This window comes from Mirounga leonina, unplaced genomic scaffold (assembly GCF_011800145.1).
Source record: "Mirounga leonina isolate KUSES-001 unplaced genomic scaffold, KU_Mleo_1.0 Mir_166, whole genome shotgun sequence".
NCBI classification, from domain to species: domain Eukaryota; kingdom Metazoa; phylum Chordata; class Mammalia; order Carnivora; family Phocidae; genus Mirounga; species Mirounga leonina.
In genome coordinates this window covers 21,326,274-21,349,747 of record NW_023270418.1, presented here as the reverse complement: position 1 = coordinate 21,349,747, position 23,474 = coordinate 21,326,274, and the positions used below count along the sequence as shown (strand labels likewise).

The 23,474-nt window shown below is 41.4% G+C and overlaps 1 protein-coding gene across 1 annotated transcript in view; it reads right to left on the bottom strand.

Moving 5' to 3' along the window:
• Window positions 1-22,144, bottom strand: part of ALKBH3 (alkB homolog 3, alpha-ketoglutarate dependent dioxygenase) — a 34,297-nt gene extending 12,153 nt beyond the window's left edge. The window contains exons 1-7 of the mRNA XM_035013711.1: window positions 21,811-22,144; window positions 20,156-20,301; window positions 19,747-19,850; window positions 18,710-18,744; window positions 15,365-15,412; window positions 13,447-13,550; window positions 11,782-11,897 (exon numbers count right to left, since the gene is read on the bottom strand). Coding sequence (XP_034869602.1) covers window positions 11,782-11,897; window positions 13,447-13,550; window positions 15,365-15,412; window positions 18,710-18,744; window positions 19,747-19,850; window positions 20,156-20,234 — 486 coding nt within the window. The 5' untranslated portion in view covers window positions 20,235-20,301; window positions 21,811-22,144. The remainder of the gene's footprint in view (window positions 1-11,781; window positions 11,898-13,446; window positions 13,551-15,364; window positions 15,413-18,709; window positions 18,745-19,746; window positions 19,851-20,155; window positions 20,302-21,810) is intronic.
• Between the last annotated feature and the right edge of the window lie 1,330 nt (window positions 22,145-23,474).

Here is a 23,474-nt window from a genome sequence, read left to right as displayed (position 1 = left end):
GCATAAAATCTGCTCCTTCCTGAGGCTCATGAGCCTCTGCATGAGCTGGTCCCTGCCCACTCTCCCCATCTCATCACCTGCTCTGCTCCTCGACTGCTCACTCTACTCTGGTGTGGGGTCTGCTTCTCCTTCCTCAAATTCACTAAGCCCTCTTCTGCCCCAGCCAAGCAGTCATCTACCATGAAAACAGCACTTGGGAAAGAGGAGAACATCATCAGAAGGCTTAGGAATAGTTCTTTAGGAGTATGGCAAGGGGAGAAAAAATTCTACCACTGGGACACAATTTAAAAAAGTCAAGTTTGGAAGCAGACCCCATTCCTAAACATGGCACATGCAAATATGATGAATCACTTTGGAAAAGGTTGTTCTTCCAAGACTAAAAAGACTGTCAGTGGTACTACAAAACTGGGCCGTCCTTGGCAAAAATTAATTCTTCCCAGTGGCAGTCAGGGCATGGATTCCAGCTGAGACAAGGCCCCAAGGCAGCAAATGATGATTCCAGCTCCCACAGGATTTCACGTCTGATGATAACTCAAGTCCTACCAGAACTACTCAGCTTTATGGGCTCAAACATGTACATTTTCATTTACCCACCCACTCACTCACATTCTCCAAACCATTAAATGGCCCTAGAGACAGGAGCTCAAAAACTCAGTAACCTTTCCTGGTCCACAGGCCACTTCACCCTCCCCGAGTCCCCCTTCTACTCCCTCAATGAATGCCATTTCACAGGCCAAAGGAATCTTGGGATTTGGGCTTCCCTGCCATTCATTTCCTTTTCTAATTTCCAAATCTGAAAAGTCACTGTGGCATCTACCATTTTTAACAGCTTAAAAATTCACTGATTAGCGCAACAAATTTGCTCCCATAAAGTAGTACCAATTATCACCCCATTTACAAAAAAAGAAGAAAGTATAAATGAGGTGGATAGGTGCTTTTTGCCAATATCAGTGACAGAAACAGGAAATAAAAACTGATTTTCTAGATTTCATTTAGGGATGTATTAAAAAGACGATGGTTATCAACAATTTTTTCCGGTATTTCCTGTAACTTTTCGGAACAGACGGCTGTAGTCAGAAGAGGGGCTGATTAAGAGATATGGATGACTGGACCAGCAGCAGTGGGGTGCTGGCTGAGGCAGAGGTTCAGTCATTACTCCATGAAATACTGCCCCGTGTAGTTTATCCAGCTTTCAAATTTAAGCTAGTGAGTATTATAGCATTTTGGATTCTAATATCCTCATTTCTTCTAAAGTCCTGAAAAAATATCAGGATTTATGATCAAACTGACCTTTTCATACTCCACTCTTCCCAGGAGTGGACCAAAAAACAATGAGAAAGACAGGTACTAGGAACTCTAAGTCACTGGGAGCTCTCAAAGCCTCCACCATTGGAAGTGGTTTTACAACCATCTCTTCTGGTCCTATGAACAGGGTCCACATTCTTCAGAAGGTTCTAGAGAGAAAAGTGGCTTGAGAAACACTGAATTTGCTTCAACTCACCAGAGCCTGAGGTGGACAGAAGCCCTTCACATTTTCAGGATTCAGCTGATGAAGGACAGAGCTTATCCATTGGTAATGTGCTAGAAGAACAAGGCTTCTGGCATCTAAACCTCCAGCACATCACAAACTTCCTGCTATTATCTAATATCCCCCCAAATCAGCCATCACTGTTTCCATGGTAACCGACAGAGAAATAGCAGCCTGCCAAATGGCTTTTGTAGTTCCTTTTCCAGCTTGTTTTTCAGTATAGAACTAAAGCTAGCTGGGAAAAGAACCAGACTAATCTTTATAGCAGGGACATGATGCATTTTGGAAAGTACAACTGGGTCTGGGACAAGGAGCATAGACAAACTTTAATGAGCCCAACTTGAAAGAATAAAAAAAGGTTCTTGGTTTCTAAAAAAGTGTCCACCGAAGTATATTTGGTAAGCTTTACTTTTGTCTTGAGATAGTATATCCTGACACTGGCCAGAAGATAGATATGGTGCTATTCACTCTGTCTTTAACTGAATTAACAAAAGAAAGGATGGGGTGAATGGAACGGCAAGATCAGGCAAGTTTACTCGGCCACCAAGTACCTTATTATCATTAAAGGAAACGATAATTTATGCTACAGTCAAAATGAATGGGCAGGAGTTGACTGGCTTGGACTAGAGGATAGTGAAGAAGGATCAGCATCCTGGAGGGGTGAAACATTCATCCCAGGGACGACGCCTGCATGAAGCCAGCTGAGCCAACTGCATGAATCAGAGGGGCACTCATACTTAGGAAACAAAGACCTCCTTGCCATTTCAGCACAGGGAGAAACTGCTAGGAACGCCGTGTGTAGAACTGGGGCGGCTTTCAGAAGACCAGCAGCTACAGAGATCTGCTGAAGGTGCCAGACAGTACAACAAACAGCTACCGCAGGGGTGGAGGGGATGGCATGTAACAAAAACAGTGGCCCCAAACAGATGCTTTTCTGTCTCCAAACTGCATACCTGAATAAAGTACACCAAGTCTCATGACTCTTCTCTGTCACTTTCAGATGAGAAATTTTGACTCAAGTCAAACAGGTATTTAGCTTCTCTTCTAATAGGTTAAAACGAACCGGATTTTGAAAGAGATTCCCTCCCACCACCTCTAACATACTCTGCATGTCTTGCTGACAGACGTGAAAATTACAGCCTATAGCAGCATACTAAGTTAGGTTCCTAAGAGTTTCCTGACAGAAAGTCAGACTCCTACAAATTCCGCACAGAAGACTAACGTAATTTATACTCTTTAATTTATGCTTTTAACTTGAGTTGTATGAATCATGAGTCATGTTCTCAGAGCCCTCACCGACCGGAGTTTAGAAAGAAAAGTAGACACAGATTTTCAAAAACCATTTCCTTTCAATCCTTCAGGAAAGGGATCATTATAATAAGATAGAGAGGATGTACTCTAATATGCATTTCCAAGGCTGTCAACTCAAAGAAAGGCTTCTGTACTTCTGGTTTAGCTAGATTTGTGGAGTCCTAGATTTTGGGATCTGTTAAAGAAACCTGAATGAGTCCTTCCAAAAGTTTAAACTTGGGTCTTGTTTACCCAAGAATGGAACTTACAGGTTCTGAGGGGGGAAAAAAAGCCAGTTTTAAACTGTATTCAGTAATGCGTGATGATAATTTCCAATATATTAAGCTTCAATTTTCCCATCTTAAACAAAAGCCAAAATTGAAGGGATATACAATTATATCAAACTCAGTCATAGTTTAGATTATGCAGGAGGCCAAGACTTACGGTACTGACACCTTTGTATTTCCTCCCAAATCCGTTTCCTCAGCCAACTTTGTTTCAAGATCTCAGGCGAATTTTCTTACTTAGGAGGTCTATATTTTTATTAAATCAGCCATCATAGGTATAGTGCAGATTCTCTGCCACTGGCAGATAATTACAGGGACGGTACCACGTTTTCTAGTATTTCATGGCCTGTGCTTTCACTATACTCATCAAAATAAACTGTAAGAAGCCTTGAGAAGATAAAGCTTCAGTATGGGCAGTCTCCCTCTTAAACCGGGATTTTGTTCCAAATGGTTGCCTTCAAGGCTGTATGGCAGTTGTATTACCCATCCACTCATGAACCTTTAACAGAAGTCAGGTATATTACCAAGAAATAGCTCTTGGTCGCCATGAATAATGTTTTCATATGAGAAAATGAAGACCTTCAGCTGCCTGGAGGAGACATGGAATGGGGGTATTCTGGGCACCAGAATACTGCTAATGCTTAATGGCTGGAAACTGCTTCTACAGTAAAACTACTTATCCAGAAAGCATGCTTTGGGAATCCTTAGGCTTCAAATCTATAAATAGGCCAAAAATGTTTTTAAAAGGGTGGTGGTGGTGGTGAATGGATGTTGTAAAGAAACAGTAACTGAACACTTAAATACCTGGCAACAAAGAAAGTAACCACCAAGAACGAGAAGCTAGGATTACATTAAACATTATCCTGCATGTAGCACAGCTTATGTGCCAGTCAGAGAGGAGGAAGGAAAACTCCCGCAGGAAGGCAGAGCACCAGCATGTGCTAGGTCATAAGCTCCAGGAGGGAAAAGGTGACTTCATCTCACTCAATCGTTGCTACAGCCCCAGCTCCCACGATCATGCCTGAGAAAAAGTTGGTGTTCCTTATGCCCGGCTTGAGAAGAGGATCTGACCTTAAAAATGAGACACATAGGGGCGCCTGGGTGGCTCAGTCCGTTAAGCGGCTGCTTTCAGCTCAGGTCATGATCCTGGGGTCTCGGGATCGAGCACCACATGCGGCTCTCTGCTCAGTGGAGAGCCTGTTTCTCCCTCTCCATCTGCCTGTCACTCTGCCTACTTGTGCTCTCTCTGTCAAATAAATAAATAAAATCTTCTTTTTTTTTTTTAAGATTTTATTTATTTATTTGAGAGAGAGAGAGACTGAGAGAGAGAGCACATGAGAGGGGGGAGGGTTGGGAGGGTCAGAGGGAGAAGCAGACTCCCTGCCAAGCAGGGAGCCCGATGCGGGACTCAATCCAGGGACTCCAGGATCGTGACCTGAGCCGAAGGCAGTCGCTTAACCAACTGAGCCACCCAGGCGCCCAAAATAAATAAATAAAATCTTAAAAAAAAAAAAAAAAAAGAGACACATGGTGTTTCTCTGCTATTCACATAACAGGAGTCTTCCCAAGGGCAGGATGAATTTTTCATATAATTTATTTAACTGGGTTTTAACTGAGTGGAAGCTGCACATAAAAGCATAACCATACCCAAACATTGGGTTGTCTGCTTCTCAAATGGTACTCCTGGTATATGAGAAGGCTAATCACCAATGAAACTGTGCAGTCTATTCAAAGTGCTCAGGAGCGAGTTCACTCAGTAAGTCACTGGCAACTGACAATCCCCTGCTAACACATACCAAAGAAAACCTAATCAATGGAAATTATACCAACAAAAGCTGCTTAATGGCGTAAATGCAAAAATAAAACAATATGCAGGGCACCTGGGTGGCTCAGATGGTTAAGCCTCTGCCTTCGGCTCGGGTCATGATCCCGGGGTCCTGGGATCGAGCCCCGCATCGGGCTCCCTGTTCCGCGGGAATCCTGCTTCTCCCCCTCCTTCCTGCTCAAGCTCTCTCTCACTATCTCTGTCTCTCTCAAATAAATAAATATTTAAAAAAATAAAATAAAATAAAACAATATGCTTCAAAATACCATGCTTGGAAACTGAAATACATGTCAGGAAAATAGCCCAGTCCATTAACTATGTTCTTAGAAACAGCATATCTGATGAAGAACAGACATGAGCACTGACACACTAACTATTTGGTCTGGATTAGGTCATATTCTAAACACAGCCTTATAAGCCTTTCCACACTGACTGGGTCTGCTTTAATTTATTAGCTAAATGATCAGGAACCTTGGTAAGAAAAAGACACAAAGATAATAAGATAATCTGGTTGAGGTTTGTTCTTTTGAGTTCCTACTATCCTTCTATCTATCTTAGTTCTAAGGTCCTATACTTTTTTGATTTAAGAAAATTAACAGTCTTCGTGTCCCTCAAATGTCATGTAATACAGGTAAAAGCTGGGACGGAAAACTAAAGTTATTATATAGTTTAGTCACTGCTTCTCCACGTGAACTTGGACAGACCACCACCTCTGATATTTTGGCTTGAATTTCCTCTTTCTGAAAGAATTACAGGTTCATCTGTATTTCAGAAGATGGCTCAGAAGGCAATGAAGATGCTTACAATGTTCCCTCACAGAAAAGAGGCAGAAGACTTACATACAATAAAGTCTTTTTCAGGGGCATCTTCCTCACACCACCTTCCGTTCCCATCTCGCATGTACTAGCTTGAGACTTCCCTTTATAAGCCCTCCTTCACAGCATCTATCATAATTCCAATTATTTCAATAATTAGTAATATCTGTCTATCCCCTGTATCCATGAGGACAGGGATTGTGTCTGTTCGTTTCCACCCAACAGAAACAGGCCCCCGGCGCTGGGCACAAGGCAAGCAGTTTCTGTCGGGTAAGTAAATGAATGAATGAATGAACGAAGGGAGTCCAAAGTTAACCATGGGGGAGGCAATCAGTTGAAAACGTTTCAACAATAAAACACGTACTCTTACTCTCTAAATCTGAAAACAGGAGCTTTTGAGAGCACTACTTTTTTCACAGACTATTAGCAGGCAAGAAAAACATAAAAAAAGAGAAGGAGAATACTCACCGGAGCCCGGCCTGCCGCCCCAGCCGATGAGCTGCCAGGAAGTTGGCAGGTACAGACTGAAGTCTGAGGAGTGCTGGGTGGCCCTCTGTTCACTCGACTCCTATTTTATCGTGAATGACAGAATTGCTTTTAAAAAAAGATATTTAGTATTTCCAGAGTGGCTAACTCCCTAAAAATAGAACCTAAGGGAAAAAACCTTCTACAGAATAGAATCACAACGTGGCCTTGATAACTACATGGGCTGTGAGCTATAGACGATTTAAACAGATACTACAGCCCTGCCTCCTGAGCTCCTGGTTCACTTACGCCATTTATATTTGGAACTCACGTCTTGCTACGCACACTATAGGAAGCTATGACCCGACCTTAGGTTGTAGTTGGTAGCTACAATCAGCATAGCTTGTATTAGTTCTTGTTAGAATTCTGTCCTTCCTCCAAGAAACCTCAAGTACTTACAGAGCTTCCTTTTATGACAGTTGTTCTCACACCCCTATCAAAAATTGAGGACCTCAAAGAACTTCTGTTTATATGGGTTACAACTATGACGTTTATCCTATTAAAAATTAATACTTAAAAAAGTTAAACTATTGGTTAATTCACTTAAAAAAATACAAACCCATGACACGTTAACATAAATACTATTTTACAAAAAATAACTCTATTTTCCAATACAAAAAACTGGCAAGAAGATGGCACTGTTTTGCAAATCTCTTTACTGTTTGGCTTCACTGAAGAGGTGATTCTCACATCTGCTTCTGCATTTAGTCTGTTACAATATGTTGTTTTTGTTGAAGTATATGAAGAAAATTGGCTTCACATGAATATGTAGTTAGAAAAGGACAGGAGTCTTCTCCAGCCTTTCCAAATAATTGTGGATACTCTTTGCTATTACACCAAAACTCAACAAGTACTAGTTGCAGTGTGGAATCGGAAACCATATCAACAAACTTCTGTTATATTCTCTTACATTTAAATCTACTGGTCCCGCTTGCACTTTGAATGAGTCTTTTAATCTTTTATGATTCTGTAACATCAAGCATTGGTCATGTGGAAAATATTGATCCAATGAGTAATGCAGACTGACATTACTGTTGACACATTTCATTATACAATTTTAAAAAACCATATCCATTTACTATTACCACTGATCTCATCAGAAAAGACTAAGTAATAGAAAGAGGTCAGGATCAAAGGGGCAGATATGACTTTTTCCAAAATTCTAATTCTCTTGAAAACCCAACTTTTATAGGTAACAAATCCTATCCATTGTTTTCCTTGAAGGGATACTCACTTCATTCATTTATTAGAAAATGTCTACCAAATACTCAAGCCTGAATAACTACAGTTTGTCTGCTAGTTGTTCTTCCAAACAAAAATGGTCCATGATAAAAGTAGGTAGTTCAGCTATAGCTTAAAGAATCACACAAGTGTTTTGCCTTGACAAACCATCACACTTGGCTTGTAGCAGGAGTGCTTTATGCATACTTTCCATTTCATCAAACTATTAAAGAGACAGGAACTCAAATATTGAGATTTAATAAAACTAATAATGTTTACTGCTTTGAGGAATGTTCTTAAATGAAACCAGCCTTTTTTTTTTTTTTTTTAACTGGAAGTGCATGGTGGTGAAGAATACCATGAGCACTAGCATAGTTCGGTGACAATGACCTGATTCATGCTCAGGCACCAGAAGTTTTTTTGTTTTTGTTTTATTTTTAACCAGAAGTTTTTTATCCACCATTATTTTCGTACCATCAGTGCAAATTCAACATAGTGAAATTGTCATACACTCCTAATATCATTGTAAAAATAGTTTTGACCGGGGCGCCTGGGTGGCTCAGTTGGTTAAGCGACTGCCTTCGGCTCAAGTCATGTTCCGGGATCGAGTCCCACATCGGCCTCCCTGCTCAGCGGGGAGTCTGGTTCTCCCTCTGACCCTCTTCCCTCTCGTGCTCTCTGTCTCTCATTCTCTCTCGCAAATAAATAAATAAAATCTTTAAAAAAAAAAAAAATAGTTTTGACCTGTGCACTCCCCAAAAGGACTTTGTGGACCCCTCCAGGGATCCACCAATTCTACTTTAAAAACTCTACCTTAGAGAACACCTTCAAAGTCATGTTCTATGTATGGTAATGAAGGAATACATGTTCAGCAAAGGAAAGCATAATATTATAAGTATATCCCATGGCTACTGTCAGGTAAAACTGCCAAGGAAGCATATGTGGGAATCACTCAGCTTTGCTGCGATGTAGCAATCGTGGTAAACTGGGATTCCTTATTATGGATATTAGCATTACATTCTAAGCAGAGGATTTTTTAAAATAAACAACGATAACAACAAACCAAACTTAGATCAGTAAAATAGAAATGTTACTAACCTAACCTATGTTCAAGAGAATAAATTTCAAAGTGAAATTTCATAATAATGTTAGCAGGCTGTATTTCCTATTTATTTTATGGCTTTAAGCTTATCTTCACGGAGACAAAGATCAGATGCTAGAATTATACACTTAGCAAGAAAAACAAGAATGTAAAAGAGGAAGATAGTTTTTCTGCAATGTGACTGAGAAACTAATTAGCACTTCCCTGACTTGCTTAGGGACTGAGTACTGTGATAACTCCAAGTTTGCATTATGTTTCTAAGTGGGTATATATTTTTACTGGTTATTTTTGGTGGTGAAGTAAGGAGAAAAAAAGGGGATAATGAACTAGAGGATTAATTTAGACTCTCCAGCCAATACTCTATATACAGATCCCTCAGAACTGAATGTCTAAATTAAAAATTCAGCATCATCTCACTGTTCAGTGAAGATATTCTATCCTTAAAAGACATTTGAGGAAAAGAGTATGAGAAAATATGAATCACAGAAGTAAAAGGACCTATTCAGTGGCTTTCAAAAACTGTTTTGTAGAGTCTTAGGTACCACAGAGGTGTCTCTGGGATTACAGTAGGAGAAAGGAGAGGTCAAGCTGGTAGGACTCCCAGCTAGTCAAGGCACTTCTTTATTTTCATACATTGGGTCCATATAAGATTTAGTTCAAAAAAGACTAAAAGAAGTTTAATAACCTCTGACTGAATTTGCTCCTGCGCTTTAGGTTATTAAGCTTGAGGTAATAATTTTAAAATTAAACAAGTTAAAATTAAACAAGAACCCCCAACACACATATATACCTTTACAAAATCTGAGAAAAAGACATCTCTTTTGGGTTTTTTTGTTTGTTTTTTAAAGATTTTATTTATTTGAGAGAGAGAGTGAGAGAGAGAGAGAGTACAAGAGGGGGTAGCGGGAGAGGGAGAAGCAGACTCCCTGCTGAGCAGGGGGCCGGATGCAGGACTCGATCCCGGGACTCCAGGATCATGACCTGAGCCGAAGGCAGTCGCCTAACCAACTGAGCCACCTAGGCGCCCATCTCTTTTGATTTTGTTCATGATGGTATATAAACAAACTAAATCTTTTAGCAATAAACACAAAGCTATGAGCCAGCCAAATTCAAATAAAAGAATTCTAATCTGACAACCTTAATATCCAACAAAAAAGCTTGCTTGAATAAATTATGGTATGTACATACAGATTATGGAATACTACATAGCTATTAAATATGATGTAAAAGAATATTTAATGATACTAAGATATGTTAATGATACAGTTAAATGAAATGTAGTATACAGTTGATATTTTTATAGAAAAATTCTCTCTATACAATTCCCTAAAATGAAAAAAAGTGTGTGTGGGGGGGGAGGTGCACCTGGCTGGCTCAGTTGGTAGAGCACTTGACTCTGGATCTCAGAGTCATGAGTTCAAGCCCCATGTAGGGCATGGAACCTACTTTAAAAAATAAAAAGACTGGAGCCAAACATCAGGTGGAAGAATTACCCAAAATTTTAATATTCTTCATGCTTATCTGTAGTTTCTAAAATTCTTGAAAATAAATTCACATTACATACATTGTAAGAAAAAGACTGTCATTAAAAAATTCTTTTGAAGAGTTGTCAAAATGTCTTCAAAGCATAAGTGGCCACAATATTCAGCCTATCTGATGTGCCTTATGTTTATTCTAAAGCAGGGGTTCTTTTTTTTTTTTTTTAAAGATTTATTTATTTATTTATTTGACAGAGAGAGAGAGAGAGAGAGAGACACAGCCAGAGAGGGAACACAAGCAGGGGGAGTGGGAGAGGGAGAAGCAGGCTTCCCGCAGAGCAGAGAGCCCGATGCGGGGCTCGATCCCAGGACCCTGGGATCATGACCTGAGCCGAAGGCAGATGCTTAACGACTGAGCCACCCAGGCGCCCCTAAAGCAGGGGTTCTTAGCCAAGGGCAATTCTGCCCCCCAGCAAATGTCTGGCAACATCTGGAGTCATTTTTGGTTGTCCCAACTGGGTGAAGGGTGCTTCTGGCATCTATTGGGTACAAATCATGGATACTGCTAAACATTCTACAATGTACAGGACAGCCCCAACAACAAAGAATTATCCAGCCCAAAAACCAATAATACCAAGGTTGAGAAATCCTGTTCTAAAAGATTAACTACAGTGATGGGAAAGAACTTCTTCCTTAGAGCCTGTTTAATCCTCAACTTCTCTGCTATGACTGTTGACAAGAAGGTTAATTAATTCTGACAGAAACATGGCCAGCCATCTGTTGGATTGGTCTAATTCAATTCTCTTCATGTTTCCAAATCAACCTCAGCTATAAAGGGTCTCAGCACTTCCCTGGGTCACATTTTAAATGCAGCCCTACAAACCAAAGCATGGAGCTATCTTATGTGAAAAAGCCACATCCCCACTTCCACCCCCATCAATATTTTGTCCCTGAACACTGTAGCCAAGTGGGAGTTTATTATTACAAATTACTAGAAGCTCTAAAATGTGTCATATTTCTGTTTATCCCTGTGTCATAAGAAAAACTCCATTTTCTTCAAAGTCTCATTCAATAAAGCATAAAATTATTTGCCAAAGGCAAGATTCCAGGAACTAAACAGGGAGCTGTTTCTTGGACCTTAACTCTATGCTTTGGACAAGCTTAATTTATATACTAGAATCTCCTTGTCTACTGTCATGGAAATTTTTAAAAACAAAAGAAACAGTAGAAATAAGCCAAAGCCACGATAAGATTTCTAAAGCCTAAAAACTGCAGCCACAGAATGAGTATAAAGTCAACAAGAAAAACACGAGACTTTTTTTTTCACAAATGGCAAAAGAGCCTGAGAAATGGAAAGAGATGTTCTGACCTCACTGGCCAGTCATAAGAATTTGGCTCCAAAGCAAATGTGTACCAGGCAGGGTGTACACAGAAGGCTACGGCCAGAAAAGCTGGGGAAAGGGGAAGATTTGAAGAAATGGTTCATTTTCCTGAAATCCTTGTGCCTGGCTCCAGTTTATTCTAGCTCCAATTTTTTTCTCATCCTCAGAGTTCATCTCTAGATAAAAAAACACACCGAGAATGATAAGCACAAAGACTCAGTGTTTGAACCCAGAGAATTTTTGGAACTAGGAACCATCATACAACTCTACAAGATAATATACTGTTATTTTACAGTACTCTACATTTATAGTACATAGTCTATAAAACCATACCAACAACAATATTCCAACATACGTGAGGATTTGGTTCCATAGTGATTCTTGAGTAAGTGTAAGGAAGTTCTCCATACCATGCTGTAAGTCTTGGTTGCTTGTAAGTTACATCTAAGAAAGAAAATACAGGGCCTTTGAAATGGTTTAATGCTATTTAAGGTGTGCCTACTGAGTGCCATGCAATGTGCAACAAACCATGAGAAATACAAAGGCAGAGTGAAGATGGGCTCTGACTCAAGGTTCCATGTTCTTAGAGGACATGGGATTTCACGAGTAGAACGCGTCAGAGCTCAAAGAAAGAAGACAAGAGAAGGTGTGTTGGCAGAAACCATAGCAGCAAAGGCTCTGAGGTGAGACTATGTGTGACGTGTGTCAGTGAGGACATAAATAAGAGTGGAGTCACACTGCAGAACAGTTCAGATTAGGGAGGGTCTAAAAAAAGCAGGTTATGAAGTCTGAACCCTTGTAGGCAGGAATCTGTGACACCAACATCCATACAAGAAACAAGACACACTGTTCATCAACGTGCCACCTTTTGATTTTAAGAAAAAGGGGTTTTGACCAACCACAGCACAAAGCTGTAGTCAGAAGTTTTTGATGTCCAATTTATCTAAAAGAGAGTTATCCATAGATCTGCTATTTCTCCCCCACAACTGGTATCAACTGCTACAGTAAGAACAATAATGATAAAGGCAACCAGCATTCACTGAAGGCTGAGTGTGTACCAGTCATTCTGCTAAGCACTTATCAGGCAGGATCTCATTTAATTATCACAACCACCTTACGAGGTAGGTATTATTATACCATTTTACAGATCAGAAAACCAAGAATCAGAAAACTACTTAACTATAACTTGCTTAAAATTAACAATTACTCTGAATGACAAAGGCAGCAATCAAGGCCAACTTGGCCAACAAAAGCCCTACTGTGGAGTCAGGAGAAAAAGTGGACCCCTATTCTGATGTCTGAGTCACAAAAATGAAGCCAGTATGCCTTGCCTCTTTCTTCACAGAAAATTTGAATTCACTCAAGGGTCCAGAAAGGAGATTTTATGCTAGAGCATGGACGTCCTCCAGTGGCCACCTCCGGTATAGCAGATACTGCCGGCCCCTGGATGCCCACAGAGGAGGGAGCAGGATCCAAGTCAGGTAATCTTTACAAGCTCAGGACAGTACAGATGCTGAAACTAAAAGACACTGGACTCTTCTAGTGAAACTAAAATGAGAATAAAAAGCCGGTAATAAGGATCATAAAAGAACATATGCCAAATAGAATCAGAAAAAGGAAAGTTCTTGAAGTTTCTATGAAGAAAGAGGAAAGCTGGCACTATTTAAAGTAATAAAGGTAATGAACAAACTCAAAAAGAGAGCTATCAACCACAGTTCAGCCAAACCAAACATCCTTTGGTTCCTTGAACTGCCACCTCCATGCTCCTGCCCTGTTCGCTCTGATCTCTGAGCCTGCCACCTGCTGTTTCTTCTGCCTGGAATACTCTTCCCTGTCCCTTTTGGCTGGCAAATCCCTAATCATCCTTAGGGTGTCTGTTAGGTTTTAAATCTGTTTAATTAAGACTGGGTGTGGTGAAAGAGACAACAGTATCAGAAAACATTCTAGAAAGGGAGACCAGGCAGCAACAAGTGCGATCTCAGACAGTACTTACCATCTCTGATGCCAGTTCTCTGTTTCCAGGGAACGACCTCACAAAGCTGTTGCAATACCCAGTCGGCTTCTTTTAGGTCAATAAAGCCAGGATACAAACACACCCTTGATGCAGAAAGAACCATTATTAACTAAAGAACACAGAAAAGAGGGGCACCTGGGTGGCTCAGTGGGTTAGGCATCTGACTGTTAATTTCGGCTCAGGTCATGATCTCGGGGTCCTGGGATCAAGCCCCACCTCAGGGGCTCCGCGCTCAGTGTGGAGTCTGCTTGAGATTCTCTCTCTCCTTCTCCCTTTGCCCTTCCCCCCACTCACGTGCACTCTCTCTTTCTCAAAATAAATAAAATCTTAAAAAAAAAAAAAAAAAACACAGAGAAGATGGGCTAGTCTCTAAGCATTAGTGGAGGAAGTTAATCTGGATGCTTCCTCCTGGGTAGACAAAATCATCTTACCACATGTCTCATGGCAAACAGAACCTAATTATCACCAGGTCATGATGTTCCAAATGTGAAATAAAAAACTTTCATGTTAAGACAAATGAAAGAGACAATAAAGGAAAAAGAATGCATGAGGGCTTTTAGAGACATGCTTCAAATATTGCTCTACCACCACCTGCTGTGAAACCTTGGGCAAATTACTTAACCTTTCTGAACCTTAGTTTTTCTGAAACACAAAAATGATATCCACCTCACAGGCTCACTATGAAAAGTAGAGTAATAAAATGCCTGGCCCTGTGTTATTTTAACAATTGGTTATCTTCTGAGACTAAGCCAATTGTAGGGAAAGCGATCTTTTATGAATGTATCAAAATAAACATTTCCAAATGAGGGTTCTTTCTCTCACTGAATATACACTTACTTCAATAATGCCCAGTCAGCTCAAAATCATTTTTCCTTCTTAAGAAATGTTCTCAAAGCCCTTGGAACATTCTGTTGAACTTCACTCTCTGGAGGTGTGTTTGATTTTTTGAAAGAGCCAAAGCTCACTTCCTGAAGCCATACCTGGTTGACAATGAGATGCGACCAAAATAATGCAACTGGGTTTCTCGCATGATTATTAAACTTGCTTTGAAAGGGAGGTTCTGAAGCTCTTTCTAAGCAACTCATTTAGATATGTAAGTTCTGATATATTTATTTTAAATGCTTAATTATTTTATAGTGACAATTAGTATATTCTTGCATTAAGGGAATGCTTTCAAAAAAAATTTTTTTTTTTAAGATTTTATCTATTTCAGAGAGAGAGAGAGACAGAGAGAGCGTGTGCAAGCAGGGGAAGGAACAGAGGGGGAGGGAGAAAGAATCTCAAACAGACTATATGCTGAGCCCGACCTCGCGACCCTGAGACCGCAACCTGAGCCAAAACCAAGAGTTGGACACTTAACCAACTGAGCCACCCCAGGCATCCCTCAAAATGTTTTTAATAAGGATTAATGCCAGCTATACCCTAAATTGTATATGCTTTAACTTTACTAAAACTTACCTTAATGTAGATTAAGGTATTAATCCACTCATGCAGATTAAGGGTTAACATAATATGTTATAAATATATGTAGTAGTATGACTAATACAATAAATGTAGTAATACATATTACATGATGTAATAATAATAATATGTAGCACTCAGAGCAAAGAAGTGGAGGCTAGATCAACTCAAATTTTAAGTTACTATGTGGCACTTGGAAAAAGTCCTCAATCTCTTTGGCCATCTGAAAAACTACAGAAGTAATAGTTACTGTACCTGAAAGAGAGGCTGTAAAAATATTCTGAAGTTAGAAATGCTATGTAAAAAGAGATAGTACTAAATTCTCACTCCCCAAGAATTTCGGAGGCAGAGGTTACCTGTTTCAAGTAAAGGAGCACAATATTTTAAGAGACTACAACTCAATAATATAGTCACTTTCTAGGGAGGATGTACTTACCTAGATACACCTGTGGGTGATACACTGATTTCATACACACCCTCTTTGCTACAGAAATTAAGAAAACAGACTTGTTAGTACCAGCCAAATAATAGCCTCCACCCAGCGGAAGAGCCGTGCTTTGCAATTCCCAAACTTCTGGTCACCAATATCATTTCAGAATGAGGATACACTATGAGGGAAGCATAACCCCACCTGTTCCACCACTGAGATGAAGTGCAAGAGGGTGGCAGATAATTGATGTCACTGGGAATTGAATCCTGAGAGGATCAGGCTATGGAGACAAAGACTAGAATAAAATAAATTATGATTCTACCCCTTTATATTTCATCCATAATTTAGGCTGATATGGTCCAGAAATCTATCACACAAAGGGGTACCAAAGAGAGCATCTCTTTGGAGACTCTGGAATAGGAGCATTTACAGATAGCAAATATATCTCAGGGCTCTGAACTTCTGTTGCTTTCAGATACATGTCTAATGAGGTTCCTGCTCTGATTAAAATCCTTCAAAGGCTCCCCACCAACTTTTCAGCACTGCATTCAAGGTCCCCATGATGTAGCTCCACTTCTTGACAGCTCCCATCCACTTATGATCCTCCACTGCTGCTTGGAATCTCCTGAATTCACCATGGTATTTTTTTAAGATTTTCTTTATTTGATAGAGAAAGCAGACAAGCACTAGTAGGGGGAGGGGCAGAGGGAGAAGGAGAGGCAGACTCCCTGCTGAGCTGGGAGCCCAACAAGGGGCTCGATCCCAGGACCCCAGGATCATGACCTGAGCCGAAGGCAGATGCTTAACCCACTAAGCCACCCAGGCGCTCCACACCACAGTATTTCTTTCTTTTTTTTTTTTTAAGGATTTTATTTATTTATTTTACAGAGAGAGACACAGCGAGAGAGGGAACACAAGCAGGGGGAGTGGGAGAGGGAGAAGCAGGCTCCACGCAGAGCAGGGAGCCCGATGTGGGACTCGATCCCAGGACCCTGGGATCACGACCTGAGCCGAAGGCAGTTGCTTAACCAACTGAGCCACCCAGGTGCCCCACACCACAGTATTTCTAATCCTGCTTTTCTACAAACTGGAATGCCTCCCCACATCCAGCACCCCCAATCCAACCCACCCGAGCTTTGGTCTGGCAGAAAATTCTAATTCATTCCTCATAATCTCAGTTCAGCCTCACCTTCTGTAACACTTTTCTGACCTCTAATACACCCAAATAATGTTAACCATCTCATCCTCTGTGCTACCACTAGACCTTACTACAAGTCTACTGTTTTATAATATACATGACTGCAATTTATCTGATTACATGTCTATTTCATTTACTAAACTGTGGGCTACTGAGAGGCAAGGAATGGGTTACTGTTCTGTTTCCCAGGGCCTCACACATTGTAGATGGGCAGTAAAAGCTTAGAATTTAACCTAATGTGCAAAAGTACAAAACTGTTCCAGATGTGCAGGGTGGCCAAGGCCACAGTGAGAAAACTGACCCAGACTGCATAGGTTCCTATACCAAGATAACAGTGTCAGACCCTTCTCGGACAGAGGTAAGTTACAGAGAACAACATAAAGGGACAGTTTTCACATCACCCTCTGCCATGTGAGTTAGTAGTTTGTGATCTGTGAGCTGGGCTCTTAGGCAGATGTGAGAACCCCTTTGAGCAAAAATCTAGGCAGAGTTATTGTCATATACATTTATCACATCTCTAGATGAGTTGATTATAGTTTCCCAGAGTGTGAATACAATGTTTCAGTGTGATATGTTTTGGGCCATATTTAGAAATTGGCTCACTTCAAATATGGGTGACATTTTTGGCTATTAAATAAAAATCTAACAGAGCTAACTTTAGATAACCAGAATTAACCAACATTGGGGTCAAGCAGGAAGAAGTTGTCATTTTGCTCTGACTTGAATATTCACAGCTGCCCATTTTTTCAGCCTGAATGTCCCATCTGTACCTAGTAACAAGTTTCATGGTTTTGTTTATTCTCTTTATTACCAATGGAGGCAACGTCACACTGGTGTTCGTAAACAAATCCAAGACTGTCAGAGCCACCAGACTCTGCCTTAAGTGATCGTGTGGTCCAAACCTTTAATATTACAGACAAGGAAACTAAAGTCCAGAAAGATGGCCTTAATGTACCTAATGACTAGTTACATAGCTAACTAGTGGCCAAGCCACAACTATATACCTTCTTTCAAAGTATAATGACATTCGTGTTAGTTTCAAATTTTTCTAGGCTATACAAGTCAACCTGCAAACAGCCAAACAGCCCAACAGACTGTTCATGAGCAATAAACACACTAATTTGTTAAAATAAAAGGACGCTTTCTATAGGCAATTTATCTCTATCAGAAGGAAAAGAGAAATCAAAGCATCTTTTTTAAAAAAAATATTTGAGAGAGAGAGAGAGAGAGCCTCAAGCAGAGGGAGGGGCAGAAGGAGAGGGAGAGAATCTCAAGCAGGCTCCAACTCCCAGCTGAGCACAGAGCCTGATGTGGGGCTCAATCTCACCACCCTGAGATCATGACCTGAACTGAAATCAAGAGTTGGCCGCTTCACTGACTGAGCCACTCAGGCACCCCACAAAGCATCTTTCATTAATTTCAGAAAAGAATATTTTACATACAGATCAGTGTAAGAAGAATTATAAATTAAGGATGATATTTTATACACAGATCAATGTAAGAGGAATTTAAATTGCTCTGGAACAATTATATGAACATTCAAGGCCCTCTAGATTTTGAGCAGCTTTCATAAGTGTTGCTAGTAAAATAGAACCTGACTAAAGTCTTCTCAAAAAGCCATGTTTCAGGGCACCTGGGTGGCACAGTTGGTTAAACATCCAACTCTTGGTTTCAGCTCAGGTCTTGACATCAAGCCCTGTGTGGGGCTCTAAGCTCAGTGAGGAGTCTGCTAAAGTTTCTCTCTCCCTCTGCCCCTCCCTGTGTGCACTCTCTCTCCCTCTAAAATAAATAAATAAATTAAAAAAACCCCAAAATGCCACGTTTCAATGACTGAGGGAAAATCCCCCTCTGTCTTTACCTAGGAGATATTTTAGTTTACTATCTGCAGATTAATGAATCAGGGTCAGGAAATCCACAGCAGAGTCTCAGTTTAACGGACATGTATCTTGTTGCATTTTCCACACCATCAGCAAATTGAGAAATGCTTCCCAAAACAGCAACTTTAAAGACATCTAAGATACAACTACCCCACCCTAAAATTAAGACAGTAACTGGGCCATTATCTCTTTCAGATGGAAAACCCAATGAGGGAAAGATCTGGCCTCTCCATTTTACTGTGGGCAACAGATACAGAAAGGCAGCAAATTACTTACTCAATCACTCGTGGCTCTGGGGCTCTGCGTACTACCTGCAAGGAAACAGGCAGATTTTACTCCTGGAATGATCCTTAATCCTCAGAAAGGCTTATGTGCAGGATTACTATATCCTCTCATTTCTGATAAAAATAAGTCAAGTTTAAAACTATCCCTTTTTTTATTTCAAGCACTTACTACCCCACCAGAGACAGAGACCCTTGTCTGCTTTTCTTAGAGCCACTTCACAGTTGCTAGTGGGCAAGAAAAAATAATAAAAGAGAATTAATCCATTTTCAGAGCAGCCAATAATTCTAGAAAAACCTTCTTTCCAGGAGAACAGAAGATATACTGGGGCACGTAGGTGGCACAGTCGGTTGAGCATCCGACTCTTGGTTTTGGCTTAGGTCATGATCTCAGGGTTGTAAGACTGAGCCCTGCACTGGGCTCCATGCTCTCTCTCCCACTCCCTCTGCTGAGTCATACACATGTGCTCTCTTTCTCTCTCAAGTAAATAAATTAAGTTAAATCTTTTAAAAAATAAAACAGAAGATAAACTAAGAAATAAGTTTTAATCATTACTTATATAATCACTATTACAGCAAGATGCCTGATTTTTAGCTTTTTCCATGTCACTAACAACAGCGAATCTTCACTGTTTCTTACAATTTTTCCCCATGGGGAGAAAAAAAAAAGCTAAAAAATCAGGCATTGTAGTAGCTGAAAACTTCAACCCAATTCCAGAGACATGTGCTACACTAGCACTAAAGACAGCATGGTTTTAGGACTGTTAGAACTCAAATAACCAATGCAAGTGCTAGTCATGGTATAACCTCCTTCCCCCGCCCCAAATGGGAATTATATATGCCCATCAGTTGGGAGCAGACTACAAAGAATCTTTAGACATACTAGGAAATTGACTCCACATTTCATTATTATTACAGGCCTTTCATGCTCCTTTTATTAGTAAATTTATTCATCACCACTGGATTGTCTACTATGTGAATACAGCTTTTACAAGCAAATCTGTTAATGCTGTAGGAGAAATAAGAATTTACCTGCTGGGGTTCTTTGAACACAAACTGTCTGTCTACAAGATGATGCTCCTTGTTCATCCATGTCTGACCAGGTCTCTGGTGGAGATGGCTCTTAGCAGTGGTAGCTGAATCAAGAGCAAGAATAGACGTGAACCAGACTCAAAAAGTCTGCTCTGGGGAGCAAGGGCCAATAAAATCTACTTGAAGATAACCAATATGACACCTAGAAATTAATTAGTAAAGTCTGTTGGAGATCCCACCTCACACACTGAAAGGTTTGAGAGCTGTGACTAAATATGAGAAATACTATACCTCAACCCTCAATAAAAGATGACCATCAAGAAAATCAAAGTACCAGCTACATTTTAAATAACTCCTAACATCAACTGAAATGCAAGCATATTCACACAAGATCCCCACGAGCTCTTGCCTGGCTGAGCGGTGGCCTGGCTCTTCACGGGGCCAGCCCAGGCTCCCTGCACTCGGGCTCGCCGTCTTTTGTCCTCCATGTTGACCAAAAAGGCTTCTGCTCTTAGCTTTCAGATTTAATTCCTGATCAAAATCACACAACGGTATCTGTTGAAAATTTAAAAAAAGTGCTTTTAGTTAGGATTGTGAGTGTGAACTATCTAAGGGAGTCATTATAATCCTTTCAAGCTCAATGCAATTGGAGACTATGTAAAATTAATTTCTGTCATCATAGCATCTCAATCAAGGAGCCTAATAAATCACTTAGGACTGCTGGTTTTAATGTTTATCTTTTGCAATCTTAAGTATTTTTTAAATTTAAAATTTTTTTGTTGTTGTTAGAGAGAGAGTGAGCGTGGGGAGTGGGGCGGACAGAGGGAGAGAGAAAATCTTAAAGAGACTTCACGCCCAGCGCAGAGCCCATGCAGGGCTCGATCTCACTACCCTGAGATCATGACCTGAGCCAAAATCGAGAGTCGGACTGAGCCACCCAGGCGCCCCAACAATCTTACAGTACTTTTGCTTCTTTCACAAGAAAGTACATGTTAAGAAATTCTAAGATCTACCACATCGGTCTTATTAGTCTGCAAGAAACTGTAATATTCCCTCACCTATACGGATATTGAGAAATCGGCTCAGACTCAGTTTCCAAGGGCATTTCCATATTCCATTATAACTAAACTTATAATTAAACTTCCCTGAAAGCTTGTTAAAAATACCTATGGCCTGTCTCAGAAGATCTGATTTAGGATGGATACAAGTGTCTGTCTTTGTGACAAGCATTGTAGGAGCTGGTTCTAAGTGGGCATGTATGAGGACCACAAGGTTAAGTGGCTCACCCAGAGTCACTCAGGAAATCAATAGGAGGTAGACTAACATTCAAACTTTATTAACTTCCAGTTTTCAGTTAATTGAAAAGAAACACCTCATAATGGCCAGTAATACTAATTTGGCATTTTTGCCAATAAAATTTTAGCTCACAGCAAATATAGGAACACAGCTACAAAGAGACAAAAACAGGGAGGTTCGAGCCACATGTTCTCAACCTATGATCCATTTCCTTATTGCGCTAAGAAAGCTTCACATTTCAAGTCCTCACAGGTAACAAGCTCATTTTATGGCTTATTTAGCATACCAATTTCCAGACCTTCCCCAGACCTCCTGAGCTGTGCTGGGCTCAGGAATATGGACATTTAACAAATTTCCCCAGGTGATAAGTATAGAATTCCTTCTCATTTAATAGGTAGGGAGAGGACAGAGACTGCCATCTGCCCAAAAAGAGTTAATGGCCCAGAGTCAAATACCAACACTCCACTCCCACAAGACGTGTAGAGGAAGCTTACATTTTCTCTCAACAAGACCGTCAAAAACTCTTAACACAATTAGCTATAGTTCTGATTTTGTGGCCCAGAAACTGTTAACTAACCCCACCTTCCATCCTGGGATTCTTTACCCACATAAAGCTTGAGAACCCTGCAGAAGGCAAAAGGCGAGGGCGCCGGCGCCAGCCTGACTCGCTCTGAATCTAAATCTAGCAGCTCCCAGCTGCGTGACCTGTCAGCTGACTCCACCTTTCCGGGCCTGAGTTTCTTCCTCCGTAAAGAGGGAAACCAATACCTCTCACGGCTGAAGTGCAGAATAGGCGGTCCTCGAAGGTGAAAAAGCCCGTTAGCAACTCTCCCTATTTTAGAGCCTTCTCTTCCAGGAGCCCCAGGATGCGGTCCTGGAGGTCGACCGGGGGAGTGTCCTCAGGGGGCGGTCCCCATACCCCCAGCCACCCAGCAGGGACCGGGACCCCACGGCAGCCGGCTGAGCCCGGCGCGCACGGACAAACCCGCTCGGTCCTGGAACGGACCCCGCTGCCCCAGACCCGCTCCGCCGCCGGCTGTCGGGGAACCTTAAGAGGGGAGCACCGGCTCCGACAGCCCGCAACCACAGGCCGCGGCGTCAGGTATTTCCGCTGACGTCACGCGCCGGCGCCGCCACTTCCGGCGCCGTCGGCTGGAGTCCGGGCAGCTCCGTGTACCCCGCACCGGGAGGGCCGGCTCGCTGAAGGAGCGATGGGCGGGCCGGGATTGGAGGCGAGCGCAGATCGAAGGTGCGGTAGGGGCTCCGTGAGGAGCGGGGATATGGCGAAGGTGGGAATGAAGACGTGCTTCCTAGGCCGAGGTCTCTCGGGCCATAATCCACCCCCCTTGCTCCGAAACCAAACTGGAGACGTCTAAGCGCCGGCATCCTTGGTCTCTGCGGAGTGACTGGGTCCCAGCAGGGCTGGTAGGAGGGCGAGGGGCTTGGGAAACCAGGTCGTGATGTGTTAAGTAAAAGGATTTGGATTTTACCCTGGAAGCCCTGGAGTGTAACAGGCGCTTCCTTTGCGTTCCCACCGCAGCCTGTGCATCCCTCCATCAGTAACACAACAGGGCATGGGACCACGCCGCCTCCTCCATGACTCTCCGGTGCTAAGCACATTTTGCTTCAGTGAACAGACCGAAGTTTCAGTCCAGGCGACACCATTCACTAGATGTATAATCTAGGGCAGGTACTCCACTTCTTTATAAAGTGGGCATAGCTCTTGTTGGGAGAGTTAAATGTGGTAATGCATGTAAAGAATTTAGCAGGGTGCTTGGAACACAATAGAAATTCAGTTGAGTGTCTTAAAAAGTAAAAAATAAAATAAAATAAATTTGGGCACCTGGGTGGCTCAGTCGGGTAAGCGACTGCCTTTGGCTCAGTCATGATCCCAGGGTCCTGGGATTGAGCCCCGCATGGGGCTCCCTGCTCAGTGGGGAGCCTGCTTCTCCCTCTCCTTCTGCCTGTGGCTCCCCCTGCTTGTGTTCTCTGTCAAATAAATTAATTAAATTAAATATTTTTTAAAAAATAAAAATTAAAAATAAATAAATAAATTTGACCAGTGGGTCAAAAGGTGTCTTCCATTCACCCCATCTGAGTTTTTGAGAAACATCTTTAAATGGCCACGTTAAACCACGTATCCTGCAGTGTGAAAATAGCAAAAGTAGCACTGAATTGTCTGTGTTGTGCAGCTTATTCTCTAAGACCTACCAAATCACAGTCACTGTGGGAGTCTTTAGAATAAGTCTTGTATTATATACTGCTTATCTGCAAAAGCTCAGTGTACCCCACCAATCTAATTTTCACAGCATCCATCATTCTTTGTTATACTTTGTGACACTGAAGGAAAATGATTTATCCTAGAACTGAAAGGAGAGAAAAGTGGTAAGTCCAGACAGTAATTTTTGTCTTTTTTTTTTTTGTCTTTTTTT